Source organism: Charadrius vociferus, unplaced genomic scaffold (assembly GCF_000708025.1).
Source record: "Charadrius vociferus isolate BGI_N301 unplaced genomic scaffold, ASM70802v2 scaffold49, whole genome shotgun sequence".
NCBI classification, from domain to species: Eukaryota; Metazoa; Chordata; class Aves; order Charadriiformes; family Charadriidae; genus Charadrius; species Charadrius vociferus.
In genome coordinates this window covers 5879005-5890912 of record NW_009661375.1, presented here as the reverse complement: position 1 = coordinate 5890912, position 11908 = coordinate 5879005, and the positions used below count along the sequence as shown (strand labels likewise).

General features: G+C 44.2%; 1 protein-coding gene across 1 annotated transcript in view; it reads left to right on the top strand.

Moving 5' to 3' along the window:
• The first annotated feature begins 513 nt into the window (after nt 1-513).
• SLC35F4 (solute carrier family 35, member F4) overlaps nt 514-11908 on the top strand; it is a 35249-nt gene continuing 23854 nt past the window's right edge. The window contains exons 1-2 of the mRNA XM_009893962.1: nt 514-604; nt 836-940. Of these exons, the coding sequence (XP_009892264.1) occupies nt 514-604; nt 836-940 (196 nt within the window). The remainder of the gene's footprint in view (nt 605-835; nt 941-11908) is intronic.

Sequence of the window (11908 nt, the reverse complement as noted above, 5' to 3'; positions counted from 1 at the left end):
GGACCCATACATTAAATGTGAGCGTGTGCAGCCAGTTTTACAGATCAGCAAAGGTTTTATAAGGGATTCCCAAAGAATCCTAATGGGGTAGGGCAGCCAGCTTCCCAAGAGCACTGTGCCTGTCCCTCCTTTCCTTCCCAGGCATGGGGAGGGCTGGTGGAAGAGATGCCACAGCAACCTGGGCTCTGGACCCGTGTGCTGGGATGGGAGGAGAGCGGGGGAGCAGCAGTAGTTTTCAAGCAGTTGAGGTTTGTGGCTTCCTAGTTATCTTCTGGTAGAACCGCAGAAAGTGCTGACTCCTGGATAGTGGAGTGAAATCCAGGCAAGAAGATTCCCTCAGTAGTGAAGAGGCACCCAGATGTTTGCGGATCACTGGGGAGAAAATGCTGCTCACATGGAAAGAAATGTAGCAGAGACGGCTGCCGAGAAGGGTTGGCACATGGGCTGGGTGGTACTGGAGGATGTGAGGTGTTTATCAAGCTGAGACCCACAAACATGTTTTCTTTCGAGAACATGTCTTTCCTCTCGGTCTGGCCAGCCCTCGCTTCCCAGCACGGCATCCGCTACAGCGAGAGGACTGTATGTACCCAGGCGCCTGAGCCAGGTGGGCTGTAGGGACACTGCGTGGAGGAGACTTATCCCAAATGTGCCTTCATAGAAAGGCAGGGGTGAGACCCGATGGAGGTATAACCCCAAGGGCAGTGGAGAAAACAGTCGGAAGTATCTCTAGGGGTTACAAAATGCAACATGACAGTGATAACTACTCACTTTTGCCCCAGCTGCTTACCTGTAAAGTGTTCTTTTACCCAACCCTTCCTCAAATGTGCTTCATTAGGCTCTAAGGCAAAGAAATTGAAGCGTGGTACCACAGCGTTGCCATGGACTGAGCCCGAGACAGTCAGATTTGGACTCATCCAGATGCATCTAAATGTAAGCCTGGGTAAGTACTAAGAAAGTTGTCAGGGCGTCCTGGAGTCAGCAGGAGAGCCGGACACCTCTGCGAGGTGATTCATCTTCTCAGATTGGTATCAGAGGGAGCTGGAATGAATCACTCTCTGGAGGCACCCATCAAACGGGAGAGGCAACAGTTTGTGTAGGAGATAAATACAAGCAATTTGATATTGAGTCGTGTGTCAGTGTGCCGACGGCTTTTACGCTCGGATCTTAGGAGACCCATGAACCAGCCTGGATTTATTGCAGTGTTTCTTGAAAGTAGAAGCTGTATCGTAATTATTTAATAATGAGATGCATATGAGTGATTTCTGCAGTGTCCTGGGTCTAAAGTCATTTCACGACAACTTTATGTCAAAGCAGCCTCACGGCTTTCATTGAAGCTACTCTTGACTTACTGCAGTGAAAGTAAAAATGAGAGTGTAACTCAGAATGTCTATTTCTTTCTGGAAATGTCACTAAATTTTAGCAGTGACAAGATTCATTTTCAAAATGTTTTTTTATCGATATTCATAACCTTTTATTTTGGAGAAAAGTGTATAAATTGTGAAACTATTGGAGGCACATCTGGTATAATTTATTATAAAGTTTATAGCAGAGGTTTTCTTTGATGGCATGGTGTGCAGCTTTGAATCAAATGATTTGTGTTTATCTGTTGCTCGGTCGCTGCTGAAGTGGTGAAAAGCTGGTCTGCTCCCAGGCCAATGAATCCTGCGATTGGCTTGAGTTGGTGTTGGGTCAAGCGTATCTGGGGAGAAGAACATCACGTAGATCTGTTGCAGTGAAGAATATCCTTCTTTGAATGTATGTTCAAGAGACTCAGTCAGAAGTTACTGTTGAGGTTATCTCATAGGGACTGTTTATGTAAGCAAAACCTTAAAATGAAGTCCTTGCTCTGGAGCCCCAATGAGGGGACGAAGGCTTGTAAGTCCCCTTGGGGTTGCTCCCTCAGACAGGTACGTGTTGGCTTCACCTGAATAAAAACAGCTGATGGTCCAGCTCCCTCCTCCTCCCACAGTAGTCTGGTGTGGAAGTACCCCCGTCGTCCTCCTCGGAGGCTGAGCCAAAGCCCACTAAAATCAGCCGGTCTTCCCAGGAACTGCAGCGGGGATGGGATCAGTCCCCATGATCTGGAGTTGTTTGCTGGCACAGGCGTAGCTTGGCTGGACATGGGGGTGCAGACGTACTTCTAGATGCCTCTACACTGCCGCCTTCTTCCTCTGCAGCACCGGGGCGGCTCGGCTTGGCTTTCCCCTGCAGCACTGAGCCAGAAAGTTGCTCTCTGAGATGTTCACGGTCTGGAGGGGTCTGACAGTCTTTCACGCCACTTCTTTGCAAGTTGCGTAGGTAGTGGAGTGAGAGTATTTGCGTGCCTGCTCCTGCCCTTCTCGGGCTTCTCTCTGGATACGGTGTCCAGATGGGTAAGGAAGGAGCAATAAACAGGGGCTCTTTGCATGGGAAATGTTCTGTGCTGAAGGAGGAGATGTTCGTACCCTTACTGGAGGTCAGTGTTCTCTGGAGTTGTCACAGCTAAGTATGAGATTTTGACACAGCATTTGTTTTTCAAGGTGAATGGCGATGCCAGCAATGTTTATTGACAGCAGAATTCAGTCCAAAGTATTCCACTCCAAATGGAGATTTTAAATCTTTTTTTGTGGATGAACATAGATAATTTTGTATAGAAGTTGTAGAAGTTTTGATTTCAACATATGAAAGTCCTTTTTCATTTAGAGCACTTTCTTCTACACTCCTTCAAACTCTAAATATGTTATATCACACCCAGTGACTTCAAAATTTGCATAACCAGTATGTATCAAAATACATCAACACTCTCCAGCTGCAAGTTCCACTACAGATGTTCTCAATTAAACTTTTTTTCCAAGGTTGGTTCTGACACCCCTACGCTGGTGCTGGTGTATTATTTTTGGTGTGAAATCAATGGGATTCCTTGGCAGTGCTTAAAGAGAGGCAGCGATACTTGTTTGAGTAATATTGAAATGAAAATGGGGAAGAAAGTCTTCTTGGCTTAAAGTGAGTAAGGAGGGAAATAAAACAAGGAAAAATATTTCCATGCTTTAAACTATATTTTCAGTAAAATGTAGAAGGATGAACAAGAGGAACAAAGAGAGATTTGGGGCTTTTTAATAATTGTCTTCTTGTGTTTTGAGGAAGGGTGTCGATTCAGACCAACACAAAGAGGAGCTATTTACTTCAGTAAGAAAGAGGTTGAGAAGTCCTCCAGAGATAGCTGGCCAATTACAGTCATGCATCAGGGCTCCCAAAAAGGAGGTCTGCAGTTTGCTTACAGCCAGCAAAGCCTTTATATGCTTCCTGCAAAGGTTTGGGGGCTTTTTTTCCCTGTTTTTCAATGGTTGCAGCTATTGAACATAACAGATGTTGCAGCCTGGATTCATTTTGTGCTGCAGTCCCCAGCTGGAGTTTTCAGGACACAGCACTGGATGCAGACCATGCATATCATGCTCTCCTGTTTGCCCAGAAAGGATGCAGCTCAGAGCAAGTTCTTCTTGAAAAGAACCCGTGTAGCTGATGTACAGAAAGATGGATGTACAGACTTGCAAGTGTTTTTCAAGTTTGCATGCAGAAGCCGAGGCATCAAGCGTATGGCAATTAATGGGAACCCCAGTCTAAGTGATCAGCGCCAGCTGTGGGGATGTGGGGAGATGAGAAGCAACCACTGCATGAGCAGATGCCTTTGTGCAACTTATTTAGCAACTATTTGCGACTGTCCTTACCTGCAAAATGTGACTAATCATATATACATCTACCCATATGACCTGGCTGTATCGAGCATAAGTGGAAGCTCCTTGACTCTTCAATGTATGCATGTTAAATCTCAGTATCGTTGCTACTGCTTCTAGCAATAATCTGGTTCATTTGCATGTACTTTGTGTACAGATCTCACCATCTTTCCATTCCAAGCACAGCCAGTGTGTGCAAATGCTATACCTTGTCTTGCTGCGGCCTTTCACAGAGCTTGAACTTTAGATGAACAGATGTCGCTGATGATGTGACTGCAGATTTCATCTAACATCATGTCAGGCATGGGGACAATCGCATGATGCTTTGATATGACAGTGCAGTCCAAAACCAGCTTCTGTGGCAACCAAAGAAGCTGGGAGCAAATACATGCTGCAGGTGCCAGGACCAGGTGGAATCCCAGGTTGTTTCATAACTGAGGTGGCCATGTACAGATGGTCCTGCCCGATACCGGTTGTTTTAATTTAATTCTGAATTCCTGAAGTTTCCAGATCTCATAGTGTTAGATGCAGATGTACTCAACTGCTTCTCATTAGCTTTTTATATTTCTTTTGCTCAAAACTGACTTATGGTATTACAGTTGGCAGAGTTGGGCGCATCTTTTCTCTTTGATTTATTGATGCATGCTTAGTCTCTCCAGTTATTTTCAGGTGTTCTTGCCGTTCATATATTAGTTTCGGTTGTTGTACTTCTCTTCCAGATCTTAGTTATAAGTGGAATCAAGGTCCATGGCCTTATTATTCAGCTGTCTGGATCTTAAATCAGAAGTTAGCAGCTTGGGACTAGGTCCCATACCGTGACCATCACAAAGCCAAGGAGATGCAGGGCTGGAAGGTGACTTCAGGAAGTTAATTGTGTCATCTAAGGCAGAGTCAGATACACCTTGACCATCCCCGACCGGTATCTCTGTCATTTGTCTCTGCTCTGAAACCATTTTTCAGGCACTTAATGATAACTGTAGTCAGAGCTTTCCTTCTCCCCGGGTGTGATGTGGGACTTGAGGGTGGCCTTTCCCCAGGCGTTGGATGATGCAACAGGGAGAGACCGTGGCACTGCCATTGCAGTGTTGGTTCCGATCCGGAGCGGAGTGCGTTGGCGGGAGTCAGAGCAGTGGGAGGTGGGAAACTGTGTGGGTGAGATTTGGTACCAAAGCACAAGACATGACTGGTGTGTACAGGGGGAATTTTTTTTGACTGTCTAACCTGGATTTCGTCCCCTGACAATTAGGCTCATCTTGAAGGGTAATTAGGTGCAAGGGTGTAGAGTGACACATCCTTGATCAGGCACTAAGTTAGTTACAGGATGTGAAATTTAAGTTATTTACTCCCTCTGCTGCCTCTTTGTTCACTTTATAGCAAGGATAGGAGGGCACATGGAAGTTGTTGAGATTTCTAATTGCGAGTGAAGTTGCTGTCTGCTGATTTAGAGTGAACGGCTGTGTACAGACACTGAAAGGATAATTGGCAGAAATTGCTGATGGATGTCACTCGTAAACTACAACAAAAATATCTGCTTTTTTGCTTCCTGCTCTTGACACTGGTTAATCATAGTACAAAAGAAATGTTGTACACTATCACTGAGTCATTTGTTTTTCATTAAAATCTGAAAATCTTGTTTTCCTCTAGGACAAAAAGAAAAATTGTTGTAACCTTCTCGTCCCCTTCAAACATAAAAACTTCCAGAACAAGCAAATAGTAAATGAACAAGGCATTACTCTGAACAAAAATACATGTAGAACTCTAATACACAGTGACCACTGCCGTGTCTCAGAAGGTTGTATTTAAATGGAGAACATAATTTCTACACGTTTCACATGGTGAAATGATTTTTCTTCACTGAACAAGAGATGCTTCTCAAACCTGTGGAGTAGACTGTCTGCAAAGACAGCCTCCCCAATGTTTGTTTGCTTGATTTTAGCAAATGTAATTACGGCTTCATGTCCTGAGTCAAACTGCTGGTTCTGAACTCGTTAAAAGTTGGGGAGAGTTTTCCCTTGAATTTTAACTTCCCGGTTTAGCTATTATCTTCAGGTACTTCAGTGTATGCCCAGAACAGCTTTGCTGATTGTACTGAGTTGCTGTGGGTTTACGCCAGCATAAGGAAGGGCAGGATTTGATTTTACAGGCAGTCCCTTTGGCTGAAATGAAATAAGCTATGGACCTAACTTGCCATTGGATTGATGGTGTTGGATAGCCCTGCCCCCAGTTGTGCGCTAACAGTAGCAAACAATCCAATTAAACCCATGGCTAATCCAACCTAATGAGGTTCTGTTGTTGTAAAATGGACAGAATAAGCTCTCTTCACCTCTACCAATAGCAGCGCAACTCAGTCCCCTTTCCTGTAGGGCCACGTGCATCCGATATTTCCCTGGCCGCAAAATTCACATCGACTTCTCCTTACTGCGCAGCATTAAGACCAGGATTTGATTGCAAAAGTCTCCAGCCCTCACGATCGTGAACTGAGTGTTGTCAACGTGAGCGTGTTCACAGGCTGCTGGAAACAATAGGCTTGTGATGTGTGAGCGTGTCCGTCATCGCTGCGGATGCTCACTCTTAACAGGTAACACGGCAGTGTAAAGGAAATGTTGTCAATTCTTTCACTGGGGCCCAATTTAGCAGGAACATTCAATTGACGTACTTTCCACATAACACCAGACTGGCTTCTACCTCCATCCATCTGTCAAAACCCAGCAATTGTTTCGGTGGCAGTGGTATGAAGACATCATTTTGTCAATGCGAAAACAATGACATATTAGGAGCTGAGATTTCGAGGACATGGTAGAACAAGCATATTTTAATACTGAATGAGGAAAAAGTAGATTTTAGATGCCTTGACTGACTTTTTGGAAAAGCTGGTCTCTCTCCTGACTACAGTGGTAGCCGCAGGTGACCACTGCTCTGTGGGGCTTTGGGAACATAATGCGAAGAAACTATCCAGCTCATTTCCATCACCTATTTAGCCATCGATTTAGTTGTGTAATCAAAAAAAGAGGATGTATTTTAGCGCATACCAGCAAGCCAGCTGTTGCTGTCTGTAAATAAACCAACACTTTATGTTGGTAATCCAGTGTCCTCAATGCATGGATGGCTTTCAGAAGGGAATCAAGTTAGCTGTTTGAGACCTTCTAAATTTCCATGAGGGCAGTTGGTTAAAAAAGAAAGGAAAAAGAAAAAATCAATTCTGTGATGACCTGGCTGTAAAAATTACTTCCAGGGCTGCATTTTTATGTTGCATTGCTTATTTTACTGGCAGTCCATTTGATCCGTTTTCAGTAAAAACTTTGGACCAGAAAAGCTGTCTCAGATGAAATGGCATGGGTGGGGTTTTTTTTGTGTTCCAAGCAGTGCTGTCGCATGCTAAGTACATCATCAACATGAAGATAATATGAAAAGAATTGTTCTTGAGCCTCAAAGCATAATCCTTTCTCTCCAAGCCCCCTGCAAAATACCGGGGGGGGGGGGGAGGCATCTTTTCTGACTGTGTCAGCTGCACATGGAAATCTGTATATGAATGAAAAGCCACGAGTCATGTGTCGCATCTTTGCAGGGGTCAAGGGACCTGCACATAGTTTACAGACGGATGGTGAAAAGGTTGTCAGGACAAGGCATGTGCTGCTGGTTCCTGGTTTGAATGGACACAGCAGCAGCAGCAGCGCACGGTGATCACCTGCTCCCGCAGAGAGCACTCAGAACGGTGTTCAAGAACGTGAAAAGGCATGGACTTCAGTGATATTAATCATGTCGTTTAGGGTAGTCACAAGCATAATTACCTTGCTAAATTGAAGTACACTGGGATAAGTATATAATAATTAATGCAAGACAAGGACAGATTTTGTTAGAAGCATGTGGAAAGCCACAGGTTCCCCTTGCTGGTTTCGCGTTGGTCTCCACATGCATAGAAATGGCCTTACTTCTTTACTATAAAGCATCAATATTTGCAGGGCAAGAAAAAAAAATTGCTGAAACACAATAATGGAAAATGGGAAAGAGCATGGGTTTGTTTTTACCCAATAATGAAAAGTTATCCAGATGGATTTGACTCATTAAGATGTGCTTGACGCAATCATGTGCGGACCTTTCCAGTTCTCCCTTTCCTCCTTTGTCAATCCCATGGGTCAAGTGTTGCTTTGACACTTGATTATAACCCTAAGTAATGAAGGAACACTTCTAGTAGCAAGATCTGGCAGTCTGGCAAGGTTTTTCCTATTTGTTAGTTTTTTCTCAGTCTCCTCCGTAGCATTCCCTTAAAATATCAAATGATGCCCAAAACGTAGAGTCATTCTCAGCCTGTGATTCATCTCTGCGAAAGCCACGAACTGCGTTCATGCTCAGAATTGACTGTGTCAGTCTACAGAAACTGGATGAGGCTTCTGTGCCCAGTGAGTTACAGATATCTGTGCAACCTCTTACATCGAGGAGTCAGGTTAAAAGAAGGTCAGGTAAAAAGTCACACCCAGCGTAAACATCTCTGCTCAGGATGGTTGTCCAAGGTCAGTTTGGACGGGGCTCTGAGCAACCTGATTATACAATCATAGAATGGTTTAGGTTTGAAGGGACCTTAAAGATCAACTAGTTCCAACCCCGCTGCCATGGGCAGGGACACCTCCCACTAGACCAGGTTGCTCAAAGCCCCATCCAACCTGGCCTTGAACATTTCCAGGGAATTGTCCTCTGCAGCTTCCCTGGACAACTTGTTCCGGTGCCTCACCACCCTTATAGTGAAAAATTTCTTCCTAATATCTCATCCAAATCTCCCCTCTTCCAGTTTGAAGCCATTCATCCTCATCCTATCACTACATACCCTTGTAAAAAGTCCCTCTCCAACTTTCTTGTAGGCCCCCTTCAGATACTGGAAGGCTGCTATAAGGTCTCCTTGGAGAAGGATCTAGTTGAAGATGTCCCTGCTCATTGCAGGAAGGTTGGACTAGATGACCTTTAAAGATCCCTTCCAACCCAAACCATTCTATGATTGTGTTATTCCATGTATAGTTACAGGGAGATGCAGGTAGTCCCAGGGCACTATTTTTCTCATCCTAAGGTTGACATCTAAAATAAGTCAAATGAATCCCACCCAAGCAGTGTCACTCCTTTGCTCTGAAGGAGGTGTATTATGGTACCTTTTTAGTACATAGTTGCTTCTCCATTTGGATGAGGCAAGTTAGGGCAGCACCCTGCTGTTGTCCTCTCTGGGGAGGACATGGTCTCACTGCCTAAAACTATGAGGCCTCCATAAGCGCGTGGGTTTTATAAATGTATACAGAAGTTCCATGGAAAATGCTGCTCTTGATCCCTCTAAACGGGTCTTAGTGGATCCCTGCTTGATAGCTGATAATTGCTGTGTGAGACTAAGAACCGGAGTTACATGAGTTCTGCCTTCCCTTCCTCTCATCTGGGGTAACTTTGCACCCACGCGAGGTTTCATTGCTGCCCTGTATAACTGGTGATTTGTTGTCCTTGCTGCTGATAGCAGGTTTGGATAAGTTAGCCCAGCATATATCTATTCACCTTCCCTTTCAAAGTATAGCCTTAAAATATGTTCAGATTCAGTAGCATTAGATGGCCCAGGCTTTCTAGCTGTACCAATGAAATACTGATAAATTGCCGTGCTATCCGATCGCTTTCAGGCATAAGGGAAGAGGAATTCAGTAAATCATGCAGTGACTTTCGATTAAATGCAATCTCTTGAATTGCAGTTTTGGTCTCAACTGCCGAGTTTCTCAATGTATGGGAAAAGATTGATGCTGCTTTGTTGTACCAGATATAAATAACTCAGAGCTCTTTTTACGTGTGAGGAAAAATAGGTTCCTTGAAATTTTGGTTGTGGCTCATCTGCTAGACTTCTGCTGAGTGTAATGTGATTCTCGGTCTTGTTCTAAATTATATCTGAATTGAGATGTAGCATGTGTCTTTCAACTTAATGAAATCTCTTTAAATGATGCATATCAAAGCGAGTAGTGATTTGGGTCGAGGCACCTTGGTGGCTGATTCTCTCGGGACAGGCAGTCAGCGAATGCTTTCTGAAAATAAAACTTCTTTAAGTTGGGGACCTGAAAATTCCTAAGTGCCTTTTTGAATATTTAGCCCAAAAAGTACTGATTGTCTTAATGTCGTGAAGGCTGGAACTAACTTTCTGCTGTCAAAGGAGTTATGCTGCTTCTGGTGGGGTGAATGGTCCAGGGCTGCCATTTCTCATGTACTTTTCAACCTCAGAGTGCCTTGCAGGATGTTTACAAAGTAGGTAATATTATCCTTGTTTGTTACAAGTAGGAGGAGTAAGGCTCGGAGTTATAAAAGGAATAGAGGGGGTAGTAGTGTGGCTGTTAGATCATTATTTTCTCCAATGAAAAGAAAATACATGAAGGTGAATAGCTTTTTAAAGGTCTGAAAATATCCAGTAGGTTCTAAAAAGCTCTGCAGAGAGTGATGCTTATAAAAAAATGAAGAGAGATGATACAGTGCTTAGACATCATATAGGTCTTAATCCTTCAAAGTCGACTTTTGTGGGTCTAGTGTCATTGACCGTGGCTTGTATGCAGCATTGGTTGAATTTGTAGAACTATGTGGGAAGGTGGGACCTGGACTTGGGCATCCTCCTTGTGTCAGCGTTCTCTCATACTGAACAGAGGAGAAAGGGAAGAGCATCTTTGAGAAAGGTATCTCTAAGGGGTTAGCTGCCGGTTCGGTCACTTGTCTACATGGTGGGTAAAAACTGACCTTGGAGGCTCTAAAAATGGTGAGAGAGGATTTGTCTGTATAATACCATATTCTATACGTGTCTTCCTTTGCAATCTTTGTAATTAGGCCTGGTGAATCAAACATAGCTCATGGTTCATTGACAGTTATACAAACCCTCTGAACTTCCTCTGGCAAAAGAATGTTGATTTATGCAGTCACTTGAATCTTCAATACAGTCCTTGCTTTAGAGTATGCTTTTATGTTGTTGTTTGGCATGGATTTATTTGCACAAAGCGCACTGGAATGGTACATCTTGCAATGAAGAATGTTGCCCTCTGGGATGTCTGCCACATTGGGCACCTTATACATGGGGTTGGTGTCTATTTTTGTATTCTTTACAATGTGAAATAGGTGTGATTGTCAAATTAAATCCTTCCAAATCATGGCAAGGTCAGTGGCTGCTCTGGGTATGTGCATCTTCTGTAAGATGAGGGAAGATGGTCACCAGTTGAAGTAGCAGCTGCAAAACAAGCAGTGGGTGATCTTGACTGACCGTGAACACATATTTATACTTCCCAAAATGGCCTGTCATCTTGACTTTCTGAGAAGAGGACTCTCTTGTGCTGCTCATGTGTTGACCTCCTACGCAGATACCCTTCAGTAAATTCAGGAGTACACGCAAGATCTCCAGGCTCGCTCTGCCAGATTCCAGCACTGCATTCTTCTGTTTGCTGGTTCTTAATCCATTCCTTCAAGCTCTTACTTGTAAAATGTGGTGTCCTTCTCACTGGCAAACTTTTCATCTGGTACCACTGGTATTTCTGGGACCTGGGTCTTGTCTGCTGCCTTGTGCCTCTATACAGCCTCTGTGTGAAATGCAGCATTTCGGTGTTGCCTGCACCTAGCCGAAGAAGAAAAAGCAACTTCTCTGAAGATGTGGAGATTCTGATTTGGTGCACGTAAAGGCTTAAAACTTGCGTCTTCAATGGCTTAACAGAAGTCTTCATCCAAAAGACCTGTCAGTGGCCGTGGCTTCATCCCATACAAGAGTCTCAAGGATCATTCTGGAGGATGGAAAGGGGGAGCTCTCCTCTGGAGACACTGTCACCACTGACTCCAGGAGGCAGTGGTTCCTCAGCCCTGCTTTCCACCCTAAGGGAGAATGGTGACCTCTCCTTTTACCTGATTCAGTGTCAGTGCTCAGGAAGGGGCCCACGTGAGTACAAATTCCTTTGCCTGTTCAGACCCTATGGATGGAGCCGTGGGGATAAGAATTTACTGCAGCAGAGGGCTCTCGTTTCTTCAGGGGAAAGACTGGTTTTCATACAGCACTTTTTTTTTCTGTAAGGGGGGAGAGAGTTAAGTATTTATTTACTTACTTATTTACTTTATTCTGACCAGAGCTGAAACCTTGATTTTTGCAGTGTGCTTCCTTTCTCCCGCTGAATCGTTTGTATGCATTTCACTGACAGAGTGTTTGAAAGCCCCGCTTTCCTCCAGGGAGT